The following is a 15493-nucleotide window of genomic DNA, read 5'->3' as shown; positions in this document are numbered from 1 at the left end:
AAATAAAAAACAATAATACATACGTAGTCTAAGAAAAAAAAAAAGGAAAAGTTAGGGGGAGGGACCCACTTTAGTATTCTTTAAGGGGGCCCAGAATTCCTAGCAACGGCCCTGAGAGGAGGAGGAGGAGGAGGAGGAAGAGGAGGTGAAGGAGTTGGAGGAAGGAGGTGAAGGAGGAGGAGGTGCTGTGCTCTCACCCGGCCTCGTGGCCTCCTTTGCTCTGCGTCTGCCCGGCGATGGCAAGAGGAGGTAAAGGAGGTAAAGGAGGTAAAGGAGGAAAGGGAAGTGGAGGAGGTGAAGGAGGAAGAAGTGAAGGAGGTAAAGGAGGAAGAGGAAGAGGAAGGAGGTAGAGGAGGAGTAAAGGGAGGTGAAGGAGGTGAAGGAGGAGGTGCTGTGCTCTCACCCGGCGGCCTCGTGGCCTTTGCTCTGTGTCTGCCCGGCGATGGCAAGAGGAGGTGAAGGAGGTAAAGGAGGTAGAGGAAGAGGAAGGAGGTAGAGGAGGAGTAAAGGGAGGTGAAGGAGGAGGAGGTGCTGTGCTCTCACCCGGCGGCCTCGTGGCCTTTGCTCTGCGTCTGCCCGGCGATGGCAAGAGGAGGTAAAGGAGGTAAAGGAGGAAAGGGAAGTGGAGGAGGTGAAGGAGGAGAAGGAGGAGTAAAGGGAGGAGGAGGAGGTGAAGGAGGAAGAGGAAGGAGGAGGTGAAGGAGGTAGAGGAGGAGTAAAGGGAGGTGAAGGAGGTGAAGGAGGAGGAGGTGCTGTGCTCTCACCCGGCCTCGTGGCCTTTGCTCTGCGTCTGCCCGGCGATGGCAAGAGGAGGTGAAGGAGGTAAAGGAGGTGAAGGAGGAAGAAGTGAAGGAGGTAGAGGAGGAGGAGGAGGAGTAAAGGGAGGAGGAAGGAGGTGAAGGAGGAGGAGGAGGAAGAGGAAGGAGGAGGTAGAGGAGGAGGAGGTTGAGGAGGAGTAAAGGGAGGTGAAGGAGGAAAGGGAAGTGGAGGAGGTGAAGGAGGAGTAAAGGGAGGTGAAGGAGGAAAGGGAAGTGGAGGAGGTAGAGGAGAAGGAAGAGGAAGGAGGTAGAGGAGGAGGAGGTGAAGGAGGAAGAGGAAGGAGGTAGAGGAGGAGTAAAGGGAGGTGAAGGAGGAAAGGGAAGTGGAGGAGGTAGAGGAGAAGGAAGAGGAAGGAGGTAGAGGAGGAGGAGGTGAAGGAGGAAGAGGAAGGAGGTAGAGGAGGAGGTGGTAGAGGAGGAGTAAAGGGAGGTGAAGGAGGAAGAGGAAGAGGAAGGAGGTAGAGGAGGAGGAGGTAGAGGAGGAGTAAAGGGAGGTGAAGGAGGAGGAGGTGCTGTGCTCTCACCCGGCGGCCTCGTGGCCTTTGCTCTGCGTCTGCCCGGCGATGGCGTCCATGATGGCGTCCTGTGAGTACATGCTGATGGGCGTGTTGTACTGGGCGTGGATGATGGTTGCCGTGCCGCCCGGCCCCGTCACCTCGATGGGCTGGTGGGTGCTGAGGGCCGAGTTGAAGCCCGCGCTGTGGGGGGGGGGGGGGTGAGGGGGGAGGAGGGGGGGTGAGGGTGGTGTTGTGATGACGTCATCATGCTCACAGCAGAACACACAGCAGGCGGGGGAGAGGGGGGGGAGGAGCAGGTTATCACGGGGCTGATGGGAAATGTAGTCCCAGCACAACTAGAGCTGTAAAAGAGAGTAAGGACACCTCCATTGACTCCCGTGGTAAGGGTTTAAGGGTTTAAGGGTTTAAGGGTCTAAGGGTCTAAGGGTCTAAGGGTTTAAGGGTTTAAGGGTTTAAGGGTTTTGCCCCCTAGTGGCAGGATATGGGTGTTGCAAAAGCGCCCAGAAAACCCATTCACTCCAATGTATGTGTGTTGCCCACTTGCTGGTAAATTGATGAAAACGGCCGTGTTTTTGTTTTTAGGTGTCTTGGTCATATCAGATTATACTTAGAATTAGTTTATTACAAAATGTAGATTGAAACATTCATGTAGAAAACTGTTTTTTATTGTTTTTTTTACTCTCCTATGTGTTAAAGCAGATATCAGTGGAATGTTTTTGTTAATATAAGTCCTAAATAGTCCTATTTTCCGTCAGCAATCACTTACATGAAGTATTTCAGCCTAAACACGAGTCTCTCCGTCACTCTGCTCTGCTGTAACCCGAGGAGAAAATTTTCCTTGTGGGATACAAGTGTTATCCAATGAGGGGAGAGAACGGCATGAAGGGCTGTGTGTGCAGCCAAGGGATGCGCGTGAATGTGGTGACGTAGCACGAGGACCAATTGATGCCTGACAAGGGCGGGGGCTGCTAACTCATGGTGCGTTCAAGGAAACTCGTACTTTGTGTTTTTCCTTCCTGTGAAGTCATACCAGTTCGATCTGGTACGAGTTCACGGGTCGGAAGTTACGAGTGGCCGTTATAGGGAACTTTCACAGACAACAGGACGGTAAAAACACGAGCTACGGGTTACCTGGAACGCTACCAAGTCGTAGTTGTGACTTGAAGCTGTAACTTACGGTTTCAAAAGCCTGCCTTGAACACAGCATTAGCCGAAACGGCCGTGCCGCTGTTATCTGCTTTAATGTTTATCTGTAAAGGATCCTCAATGATGCTATTAACGTGGGTGATCTATAAATGTCCTTAAATTATTGAAAACACCACACTGCTCATTCACCAACAATGCAGAGATGTCAGTTCTTTTGCAAAACCCATATTCGTCCACCAGGAGGCGCTGCCATTGGACCAATGCTGTCCTTACTCTCTGTTACAGAGCTCTAGCCACGGCAATCAAACAAACACCAGATCAACAACAACAAACAAACACCAGATCAACAATAAACAAACAAACACCAGATCAACAATAAACAAACAAACACCAGATCAACAACAACAACAAACAACCAGCTGGCGGTATCAGGTACTAACTTTGGAGCAGCAGGAGAGAAAACCTGAGAGAGGAGGAGGAGTAAAGGTCAGTACGTCACATTCTGATTGGACCGCATCATGTTCCTGTACTATACTACATACTATATACTATATAGGCTACTATATACTTCATACTATATACTCTACATCATGTTCCTGTAGCTGACTCTACGGCTGGGTTAGAAACCACATACTACTACTTCCATACTTCCATACTTCCATACTACATACTCATCAATCAGACAGTATGCAGAGCGTTTACACTGCAGCGTACTACATGATGACCCACAATGCATTGCGCTCCTACACTGCAAAAACTCTAATATCTTAACAAGAATATTTGTCTTATTTCTAGTCAAAACTAATCTCATTCTACCTAAAATCAGACTCATCACATTAAAAGCAGCTTGTTTTTAGACACTTTTTACTTCTTTCAAGCAGATTTTCACTTGAAATAAGTAGAAAAATCTGATAGTGGAGCAAATTTTTCTTTCTTATTACAAACACAAAACAACTTGCTTTCACTGGCAGATTTTTCTACTTATTTCAAGTGAAAATGAGTTTGAAACAAGTGAAAATGATCTAAAAACAAGTTCATTTTTAGGTGATGAGTCTTATTTTAAGTGGAAAGAGATTAGTTTTGACAAGAAATGAGACATTTGGACAAGAAATAAGACAAATATTCTTGGAAAGATGTTGAGTTTTTGCAGTGTACCCCGAGCCAAAGGCTGTTTTCACAACCGCATACTACCGTACTGCCTACTACATACTGCGTTAGTATGTACTGTATACTGCATACTGAATGTAGTATTCAGTCTGCTACTTCAGCAGACCGACACCGTTCACACCGCAGTATGCAGTATACGAGTTTCCCAGAATGCATTTCACAGCAACCGGTAGCAGTAGCTGTAAAACAGGCTAAAAGCTGTTTTATTTCCCGCTCTAGCGCTGTTATGTAACTTTATTAAGTTTTAATATGTTTTATTTCCCGCTCTAGCGCTGTAATTATGTAACTTTATTAAGTTTTAATATGTTTTATTTCTCACTCTAGCGCTGTTATTATGTAACTTTATTAAGTTTTAATATGTTTTCATGTGAGAAAGTAACTGTTTAGATCCCAAATCTACGGCCAGTTGATCCAAACGACGGCTGTTTAGAAGTTTGCTCCGATGTTTTTCAGAGAAGTGAAGCTCTGCAGCGACCGGGACATCACAGAGACAGCAGCCGGTCTGCAGAGCTGCTCGGCCGGCCAACCTCCGTCCTCATCCCGGGGGAGAAAACCATCGCTAATTAACTTACCCGATGGCTTTTAGAGGTTTACCACCGGCTGGTTAAAGTATTTCTAGGAGATAAATGTTGGTCTCAGTGATGAAATCTAACAGCTGTATCAGTAGCATTAGTTAGTCTGAATGTAAAGTGAAGCTTCCTGTGTGTAGTGGACAGAAGAGGGTTAACCCCTCGGGCTCTGGACAGAAACCACCACATTACATCATCAATAAATGTTTTACCATGAACACATCAGTCTACATTAAATTGTGTTATATATATTTTATTGTATTATATATATTATACATTAAGTTATAACATGGTTATGGTACAGGTCAAAGATACTTCACTGCTCTAAACCGTCGTTGGTTGCGGTTAGACGTCAGGGGAGCATTGCATTGTGGGATACAGTACACCATGTAGATTTTTTCTGAATCAGTGCAACGTCCGGGAATTTTTCGCACACTGCAGATTTAACTTTTGTTTGTATACTACATACTACTGCTGAGTACGTACCGGTACTGGCTGTATATATATATAGTCTGTATAGTTATTTCTGTTCACTTCCTGTTTCAGGCGATGACCTCACTACTGTGACATCACTTGATTTATAAGCTACAGTTACTGTAGCTGTCAATCAGCATTCAATCAATCATCTGTCACTGAGTGTGTGTGTGTGTGTGTACTGTGTACTGTGAACTGTGTGTGTGTGTGTGTGTGTGTGTGTGTGTGTGTGTGTGTGTGTGTGTGTGTGTGTGTCCAGAAGTTTCCCTGACCTTTTACAGCAGCTCAGAACCAACAGGTGTTTGGCTTCATCACTGACACAGTAACTGAACCACAGTGTGTGTGTGTGTGTGTGTGTGTGTGTGTGTGTGTGTGTGTGTGTGTGTGTGTGTGTGTGTGTGTGTGTGTGAGTGTGTGTGTGTGTGTGCGTGCGTGTGTGTGTGAGAGAGAGAGAGATTATGAATCGTTATGGTAACAGCCACATACTCACCTCTCATCACAGCTTTAAAGTGAGTGCTGAAGTGTGTGTATTTTGATCTGTTACTGTGTGTGTGTGTGTGTGTGTGTGGGGGGGGGGGGGGGGTCAACTTCCTGTCCCTGTAAATGATTATAGAGTGAAGGTTGACGTCAGCTGTGTGTGTGTGTTGACCTTAGAGAGACACACACTCCTCCTCCTCCTCCTTCATCATCAGTGTATGAAACTGACCATGTGACCCCCCCCCCCACCCCCAGGCTCAACTGTTCAGACTGTTTAGATTATAAGTTGATTCATGTATTAAATCAGGACGTTGACGTGTGACTTTAACCCCGTGCAGCTCAACCACACGGAGGAAGTTTGTCCTGCTCAGGCTGCCGTCCCTCTGACAGGAAACACTGCTGCTAACACCCGGTCCTGACCTACAACGATGCCACAGCGACGCGAGTGAGGAAAAGTGATTAGAATGCGTAGCTACTTTTCAATCAGCCTGTCCTGACGCCGCGAGCAACATCGCTCCGTCCAGCGATGTCCAGGGCCGGCTCTAGGATGTTGGTGGCCCCCTAAACAAGGTTTTTGTTTGTGGCCCTGCACTCTAAGCTCAAACACCAAATCACTGGTTAAAACTGAATACAGACGTGTTTATCCCTCTGAGGTTTGAGGCCATTTTCTCCACTTTTACATATTTTCTTAAATGTATCTTTTTAAGATACTTGCAGATGTAACAATACTCAAGTGTTTTATGTCTAAATATTAGAACCTCCGCTGTAAGCACACTGAGGCCAGTTTGTCCTAGAACACTGTAGAAAGAAATAATTTAGGACAAATGCTGGAAATTTGAGGTCTGCTTTTTGAAAAATGTCAAATCCCTTGTGAAAACACTCCTTCAGTCATGAGAATGAACTGTTTTGGTGCTTGAAATAGGATATGAATACAGTAATAGATAAGTGTAGAAAACAAGTCTAAAATGACATTTTGTCAGATTGTTTTTTGAGCACAAATGTTGTCATTCTGCCGTTCTATTTTCACCAAATGTCTCAAATGTGAGATAAAAGAAGCTGAATATTGACTTCACATTACATATAAAGCTCATAGCTGCACGTGCAGACCTCAGGATGTTTAAATGACTTGATGAACCCCGGTACCTTTCTGATCATGTGGCCCCCCACCTAACGGCTGTGGCCCTAAACAACCACATAGAGGGTTTATGCCAGGGACCGGCCCTGGCGATGTCACTCAACCCTGAAATTATCGCTCTGTCTCTATCTGGACGACATTTGGCGGCGGTGTCCCGCCCCTAAACACTTCTTATTGGTTGATAAGTCCACGCTGCTTCCTGTTGACAAGCTAGTTATCAGAGAGAGGAGAATATGAGAGGAACAAACACTCAGAGATGTGAGAAACAGCAACCAGGAAATGCCAGGAATCTCAGAATAGCGCCGCAAGTTTGTTTACATCCCTCGATAATTTGATTGGTTTGGATTCTGAACCAATAGAATATACTCGCCACAAAATCGTCACGCTGCATCAGGACAGCTTTGCGCGAGTTTTTGTTGCCGCTTCGCTTGCTGCTCGCTGTATGTCAGGACGAGGTGTTACAGACTTTCACACACTGTAACTCTGACTCCGCCAGCTGAGACCGGTCAGACCTTCAGTCCGGTCCAGTCCGGTCCGGTCTAGTCTGGTCCAGCTCTCTCTCTCTCTCTCTTTCTCTCTGAGCGCCTTCACACCTGGTTGGTTTGGAGGCGTTGTTCTGGAACAGGCAGCGATTGAACGGTTCTTTTGGTTCAGATGTGAACACAACGATCGGCTCGGATGCAGAACAAAACCAGCGGGTCCAGATCGCTAGAAGGAGAAGGAAGTCTGGGCTCGTTTCCATGGGAGCGCTGGAGCGACCGACACAACGAGTTCTGGTTGAGGATCACTCTGGTTGGCTTCTTCTTCTTTATTTATTCATTCATTTTGCCGTGTTCGGGTCGGATCATCTGGGCCGACAATATCCACAAGTTTCCGAACGTCATCTATGGTCAAAACTAGGGATGTCACGATTATAAATTTTCTTTGTACGATTATTGTCAGAGAAATAATCACGGTGTTACGATTATCATGATTATTATGCATTAATTAATTTACATCATATGAATGTGTAAAATCAAATACAGTCAAAATATAATTACATTACAAATTATTTACACTAAATATTTTAAGTCTTTATTATTAGACTAACATATAACCATTAACCAGTTATTAATCCTGCAGGGGAAGTGTTTTAAACATTCAAGTCATTAATTGTCACCAACACCAAATGTTTAAGTTTGTCATTTGTGGCACAAATGACTCGCTTAAATTCCTACCAATCGTATGTTACGTTAGGTAAACGGACCAGTATTTCTTACATTTTCCTTCACTCTGGTGCAACATCTGCCTCCGTGTTTCCAACATAATCCTTTTTGGAAAGTGACGGTATTTAGGAATCTTTACGATTAATTAATTGTGGCGTTTAATACCGCGATTAATTGTGAAAACAAGTAATTGTGACATCCCTAGTCAAAACCGGAAGCCGGTTTTGCATTTCCGGTGGAATTTTACGTTTACGTTTCCATGGTTTCAGTCGTTGTCATAGTTGCGGTAAACGCATGGATCTATTAACGCTGGCTTTTAACACGGATGTCAGTTTGTGTGATATCCACTGTTAAAAGCTGCTGTGATGATCCATGCGTTTTACAGATTTTCATTGAAAAAAAAAAGAATCCATGCATTTACCGCGACTACCGAAACCATGGAAACGTAAACATACAATTCCACCGGAAGAGCAAAAAACCGGCAACACCGGCTATGTTTTTAACGTTCGGAAAAAGGAGGATACACAGACGACTCAGATCTGGTCTGGGCTTCAACCGCGGTTCGGACCGGGTCAGATTTTAACTTTCATGGTTTTCATTTTTCCCGGGTAACCAGCTTGGAACTGTTGCCGTGGGAACACAAACGACCCCCAAACAGAAAGCAACAGTTGTTTGAGTTTGAGTTTAGCTGCTGAATCAGAACAAAGCGAACGAACCACAGGTGTGAAAACGCCTTCAGACTCCAGCAGGTTCAAACCCTGAATGTTCAGACGAGGGCCCCCCTCACCCCCCCCCCTCCCCCTCCTGGTCAGGGTCAAAGGTCAGGGTCGGGTCATGAGGCTGTGATGTGTCGGTCACATGTCAGGACAAAGTGGGAGGAGCTTCAGAGGCCGAGGTTTCTCACTGAGTTTAAATTTGGGTCATTTCTAACAGCCAGCGGCTCGACTGTTTGTTATTTAACGTGAATGAATGAATGAGGACGTTAAAGACAAACTATTCTGCTCATTTCAGGGGCTTTCAATGTGATATTGGATTCCAGGGAAGCAACTAATGAAAGTTTAGATCGATAAAAGACCCCATAGTCGATTCCTTTAGAAGAAACTCTCGTTTGCAGCGGCTTCAACACACTCGGACCTCATGATACTTCCACGTCCTCTATCCCAGTGGTTCTCGAACATTTTTACATCAAGGACCCTAAACTGACACAAATTAGACTACAGACCCCCACTGGACAACATTTTGAAACAAACACCAGAAATGTCACACCATTGGCCCTAACCTTTGAATGTACATTGACTAGAAAAAGTGACGTTACTCAGTCTCAGAACAAATATTTTTGTATTTCTAGTGTTTCAAGAAATTTCTGGGAAAAAAAATGTGGTAAAATTCTGAGAAAAGGTTGGCGACAACATTGAACCCTCTCCCTACTTTGAGAACCACTGCTCTATCCAACATTATCCAACATTTTAAACGTGATCATAAGCTGGAAAAGCAGAATAGGTCGCCTCTAACGAGCAGAGTGATGTCAGCGTCGTCTTCGCTGATCTAAATATTAAAGCATCTGCAGAGAACTTTCATTTTGTGTTGACTGTGGCGCCCCCTGTGGACAACAGCGGGAGTGTTTTGAGACTGCATTTCCCATGAGCTCTAGCGCGTGTTGTCATAGCGACACTGATCTGGGTCACGCGTGCTGTAAATCGATCGTTCCCTCCTGAAGGTTCAGAGTTACGTTATTTAGAAACAGCTGATGGCTTCATCAGCAGAAACCACAGACTTTTACACGTCCAGTTACAACTTCTTAAACGACCTTTAAAGGGATAGTTCAACATTTTGGCAAATTGGCCCGTTGCCATAATCCCTATAGTCAGAGCAGTAGGTTCGTTACCTTTAATTGTCGGTGCAAGCTATTTTTAGAACGGCGGAGCAGAGCCGTGAGCTGCTCAGAGCTACGCTACGGAGGCTCATTATGGGATTTCTTGGTTTCCCTCATCATCAAACTCATCAAATACACAATCCAACAACTCCACAACGCTCTGGTGGACAAGTTGTGAGCTGCACATTCACCACGCTATGAGATAATAACACAACGTTACCACACAGAGTTGTTTTAGAGGGAAATACAGAGACTGTTGATGAAAAACTGTCCCTGAAGGCAACGTGCATCAGTGGTTTTGCATGAATTTCCCTCTAAAACAACTCTGTGTGGTAACGTTGTGTTATTATCTCATAGCGTGGTGAATGTGCAGCTCACAACTTGTCCACCAGAGCGTTGTGGAGTTGTTGGATTGTGTATTTGATGAGTTTGATGAGGGAAACCAAGAAATTCCCTTAGCCTCCGTAGCGTAGCTCTGAGCAGCTCACGGCTCTGCTCCACCGTTCTAAAAACAGCTTGCACCGACAATTAAAGGTAACGAACCTACTGCTATGACTATAGGGATTATGGCAATGGGCCAATTTGCAAAAATGTTGAACTATCCCTTTAAGCTGCGGCGGCTCCGCCTCTCTCTGTGAAGCCCCTCCCACACTGACACGTGGCCCCGCCTCTCTCTGTGAAGCCCCTCCCACACTGACACGTGGCCCCGCCCCCTGGGCTCCACCTACCCTGCAGGCCGACCCGCCTGAATGGCCGCCATCTCCCTCAGAGTCTCCTCTGAGTACAGGCCGATGGGAGAGTTATACTGCTTCCTGTGGGCGGGGCTTCCTGCTGCTGGCCCCGCCCCCGCTGCTGGCCCCGCCCCCGCTGCCTCTACAGGACAGGAGGGGGCGCTGCAGGCCGACAGGCCGCCATTGACCTGCTCTGACTGAGGCTTCAGGTGGAGGAGGGGGATCGGGAGGAGACGAGGGAGGGGGCAGAGAACTGATCAATATGTGATCAATGTGGTTTATTGATCTACTGTTGGTTTTCTGAATCTTTAACAAACATCCTGTTGATTTAAGTATTGATTATCAGAATCTGATCAACGTTTAAAAAGTCTCAGTGCAGCTCATCTTTCAACTGTTTGTTTTGTATTATTAATATTGAGGACTATTGTCAATATCTAATCAATATCTCAGACATTTATTTATATAAAAGACATTTATTTATATAAATGTCTCCCTCTGATCAGTAATCAATCATATTGATTGATCATTAAGAATTATTCCCTTGGATACAGTCATGTTTGACTTTTCAAGTTGTATCTGTTCATTTCTCCCTGTGGCCACTGGGGGGCAGCAGTCCACTGTGTGTGTGTGTGTGTGCCTCAGCAGCAGTGCATTCTGGGTATTAGGCTCTGGTACCTGTTGGTGAGGGATCATGGGGAAAGCAGCAGCGTCCATCCTCGGCGGCGGCATCGGACGCTTCGACCTGCAGCAGGGAATCGAACAGGTGATGAAGGAGGCCACTGCCCTTAAAACAGACTCAGCTACTTCCTGTTCTGCTACGGTGGCCCGGAGGCTCAGAGCTCAGCCGGCGCCTCGGGGCCACCGTAGCGTCACCGTAGCGTCACCATAGCAACACACACGCCTCCTCACTTGGACATGGTGAGCGCCAGGCTGTAGCTCGCCATCTTGATCTTGTTCTGCGCCTCCAGGTGCGTCATCCCGTCGGTGCCGACGCCGTCGATGGCCACGATGACATCACCCTGGACCAGGTTCCCCTGAGCCGCCTTGCTGCCGGGGGTGATCTACACACACACACACACACACACACACAGAGAAGAAGACACGTGCACTGGTCAGCAGCTGCTCACATGGAGACAGATGTTCAGACTAGAACCAGTTCAGAGTCCAAACTGAGTGAAACTGCTCCTTTAACAGCTCAGTCAGAATAAACAGGTGGAATGACCCTTTACTAAACCGATCCACAGTAAAATGACATCATGAGAAACTCAAAGTTGTCTGGTTCTGGTTCTGGTTCTGGTTCTGGTTCTGGTCCGTGTCCAGGTGAACGTGTAGAGATGTTTCTTCACTGGAGTCACAACAAAGAACAACGACTGATCTGATCTGGGATCAGTCGCAGGAGGTTTGGGTTTCTACAGTAGAACCAGACCAGACCGGACCGGACTAAACCGGACCGGACTGAACCGGACCGAACCGAACCGGACCGGACTGAACTGAACCGGAATGGACCGGCCCGAGCCGGACCGGACTGAACTGAACCGGAATGGACTGGCCCGAACCGAAACGGACCAGACCAGACCGGACCGGACCGGATCAGATCAGATCAGTTCAGTCTGAACCCCCCAGCCTCTGTGCCCCCCCCTCCTCCTCCTCCTCCTCCTCCTCCTCCACACACACACATGTTCATGCCTGAGTGTTAAAGGGACAATCAGGAGTTTTGTTAAAGTGAAGTGTTTCCTCACTACATTTATGAGCCTCTGCACCGTGAAATTCTTTGACCGGGTCAAGACAGACTCATGTTTTCATTCATCAAGAATTAAAGTCAGAGGTTGGAAGACGATCACATACCGTCGTAGTTCCCACCATAAACGGAGATTCATACGGCGGCGTCATTCTCATGACTCGCCACGAAACCGAAAGTAAAGAAACGCTGGTCGGCTCGCCCAGCATTTCCACCACCACTAATAATAACAAAATAACCATAGAGACAAAACCATAGATTTATCTAAAATGGACCATTAACAAGTGGTAACGGAGATTCATCCACATTAATATCAGACTTTTTTATTGTCGCGGAATTTTTTGTTCTGCCGACGGAGAAACTCCTGATTGTCCCTTTAAACCAGGACAGCTGTACACACACTGCCCCCCCCCCCCCACCAGCTATTCTGGCTGCAGCCTGACCTTTGACCTTTGACCTCTGATGGAGCATCAGTGTAAAAATGAACTCATCCTTTAATCTGTGTGTGCGTCTGTGGAGAATAACAGAGACACAGGAGAAGCTGCAGGATTAACACACACACAGACACACACACACACACACACACACACACACACACACACACAGTAATAAAGGTCACACTGAGCTCTGATGCTTCTTATCTTTGCTCTGACATTTTCCCTGAATGTGTTTAATGGAGGAGAGAAACCCCGTTTCCCTGGAGACCGGCTGACAGCTGTTAGCCGTTAGACCGTGACCACGTGACGTCACGGTCCTGGGAAGTCGCTGTGGAACGTGCACCGAGCGCCAGAGAGACGAGAGGCGAGAGGCGCCACGGTTTAAAATCAAGGAAAGTAACAAAGTGATTTTCTCTGAGCTTTTTTTCAAATTGAAATTTGAATTTTGGGGGAACTATCTCTTTAAAGTCAACATGCAGCTACATCATGACATCATGACCTGACAGAACGTCACTTAAATTAGCGGGTTGGCCTTGGGTGTAATGTTCCCACTGCGAGCCGATTAAAACCCAGGTCGGTGACCCTTTCCCACTGCGGTCAGAAGCCGATGGTTAGCGGGTTTAAACAGGTTTTTTGGCTTAAAGGGTAATTGCCTCTTTTTTTTTTTTACAATCTGGACCTTATTTCTAGCATAAAATCCGATCATTTCTTCCCCCAGATAACTTTGGTGTCATTCCAAGTGGTTGTGATGAAATGAGCTCCAGCCGAGAGGCGCGTATATCCGTATAATGGAGTCTACAGGGTCTAAATAACACATTATCTGCAGAGAAACTCCTTCATTTCACCAATATTTAGTTCTGATAGACTAGTGCTATTCCCCTCTGAGTCCGGGGTTAGCTGTTATCAACATCCGGGGTCTGTAGGTTGACCTACTGACCTCTGACCTGGATGATGTCATCTCTGAGCTTGTTGCTAATGCTAATGCTACGGTTGGTTCCTGCGTGTTTCTGACTTGTCAGAACAAAATGAGCAGCTGGATGAAGTTCAGCTTCCACAGGCTTCCTCTCCTCAACCTGGACTCACTAAAGCTCCGGCTAGTTGAGATAAAAATGGACCCGAATGCCGAAGCAGAATGATTATTATTTTAAACAAATCAGGCCCTTCATCTCGTCTGAAGCAGCTAAATCTTATCTTCATTGTATGATTTTATCCCACATTGAATATTGTTTTGTAATATGGTCGTTCGCCGGGGTTACCACACTGAAACCGATTGAACAGTTGTATAAAAAAGCTGTTAAGGTATTCGCCAAAGAATCCCTGTCCTCTCATTACTGTCCAATTTTTGAGAGGCACAATTTTTTGAGCTTTGAAAACCTTAGGAGCTTTAAGAATAGCTGTTTCATCTACAAAACCCTCAACGGACTGCCCCCCCCCGTTGAGGGAATATTTCAGACGGAGAGATAACACACTCAGCACCAGATCTGCCTCCAGAGGGGACTGCGACGTGCCATTTAGACGAAGCCAAATAGGCCAAAATTCTTTAACTGTGAAGGGCGGTACTTGTTGGAACAGTCTACCAACCCCAATTAGAGACAGCCCCACGTTTAATGCATTCAAAAAACAGCTCAAAACATGGCTACTGTCCCACCAAACTTGCATCCACGTCTGAAATACTGACTAATTAGCACTTTCATACAGTACCACTGTAGCTCTTATCTCCTCTTATAGCATATCCATTTTTGTAAATTATTGTGTAGCTACCTCTTTTAAATCTAGGCAGATATCATTACCTGGCCTTTCACTTCTTATTGTTATAATGGCTGCTAACTTTGTACACTACCTCTGTTACCACGGTGGTTATCACTATTATTATTTATATTTCTTCTTTTCTATTTTTTTTTTTTTTTCTTTTCTTTCTCTGCAGGTGACAATGCGCCGCCTAGCATTGTCCCCTGCACCGTTATTATTATTATTATTATTATTATTATTATTATTTTATTTTTTCTTTATCATTATTATTGTATTTTGTTCATTATTTATTCATTTATTGTTTTTTCCCTGCAAGTGGCAATGCGTCACCTAGCATTATCACTTGCATTATTATCTATCTATTTTTATTTTATTTTATTTATTATTATTCCTTTTTTTTTTTTTTTTTTTTCCTCTCTTTCGCTCTGCAGGTGGCAATGCGTCGCCTAGCATTGTCACCTGCTGAGTAATTTGCAACACTGTAATTGTAACTGCTGCTAAACACCCTATGGAGGTTATTGTCTATCGTCTTAAATGTTTATCGTTTTTAAATGTCTGATTGTAATTTTATTTAATTAAGTGCCATGGGACTACGGATGGAAATTAGCTCCCAGCTAAATCCGACATATTTACTGCAATTAAATGTTGTGTTTTCTTGTATGTTCATGAATATGTGAGGTCCCATTTCAAATAAACCTTTAAATAAATAAATAAAAATAAATATTATCAGAATGAGCCGGGCGGCGCTCAGAGATGACATCATCCAGGTCAGAGGTCAGTAGGTCAACCTACAGACCCCGGATGTTGATAACAGCTAACCCTGGACTCAGAGGGGAATAGCACTAGCCTATCAGAACTAAATCCTGGTGAAATGAAGGAGTTTCTCTGCAGATACCTGCAGCTCACAGGAAGTGATGTCACCACACGCTGTAGAACGGTACAGTAAACCTGCTTTTATCACACTGTAACAGTAGCTGTGTGTGTGTGTGTGTGTGTGTGTGTGTGTGTGTGTGTGTGTGTGTGTGTGTGTGTGTGTGTGTGTGTGTGTGACCTTCGGAGGCTAAAAACAGCATCCTGTCTGTCAGCAGCTGCAGCTTCTCTCTGTCACTCTGTGTGCAAAGGATTCTGGGAACAGTCAGATAACGCTCTGCAGAAGCTGATTAACTCAGTCACTTCAGATTCTGGTTCTGGACCTGGACCACTTCACCTCAGACCCTCTATGATCCGGTTCTGTCCAGCTAAAACTGGACCGTCCAATCAGAGCGTGGCATGTAGTGTCCAGCTAAAACTGGACCGTCCAATCAGAGCGTGGCATGTAGAGCAGCTTCCTGTGGGCCAAATATCTTCAGGTTTCTATCTGTCAGTCAAACCAGTAGCAGCACACGCCTGTATGTTTCCATGACAACCTGAAGCTACCTAAGGCTATTTGAAGATACCTGAAGCTACCTGAAGCTAC

At 45.6% G+C, this 15493-nt stretch overlaps 2 protein-coding genes across 3 annotated transcripts in view; one reads left to right on the top strand and one right to left on the bottom strand.

Moving 5' to 3' along the window:
• The window catches only part of yipf3 (Yip1 domain family, member 3), a 302848-nt gene that overhangs the window by 87262 nt on the left and 200093 nt on the right, over positions 1-15493 (top strand). The gene's annotated exons all lie outside the window — the stretch shown is intronic.
• The window catches only part of LOC146972897 (LIM domain-binding protein 3-like), a 42309-nt gene that overhangs the window by 17328 nt on the left and 9488 nt on the right, over positions 1-15493 (bottom strand). Inside the window, exons 3-6 of one of the 2 annotated variants that reach the window (XM_085799135.1) lie at positions 11023-11174; positions 10789-10855; positions 2923-2945; positions 1343-1516 (exon numbers count right to left, since the gene is read on the bottom strand). In XM_085799135.1, the coding sequence (XP_085655261.1) occupies positions 1343-1516; positions 2923-2945; positions 10789-10855; positions 11023-11174 (416 nt within the window). Of the gene's footprint in view, positions 1-1342; positions 1517-2922; positions 2946-10110; positions 10311-10788; positions 10856-11022; positions 11175-15493 lie in introns of both variants that reach the window. The other variant, XM_085799134.1, reaches the window with a different exon arrangement.

This window comes from Trachurus japonicus, chromosome 15, assembly GCF_045865225.1.
Source record: "Trachurus japonicus isolate A0001 chromosome 15, Traja_1.0".
Lineage (NCBI taxonomy): Eukaryota > Metazoa > Chordata > Actinopteri > Carangiformes > Carangidae > Trachurus > Trachurus japonicus.
The sequence above is the reverse complement of the archived record's forward strand: the minus strand, read 5'-3'. Positions and strand labels throughout refer to the sequence as shown.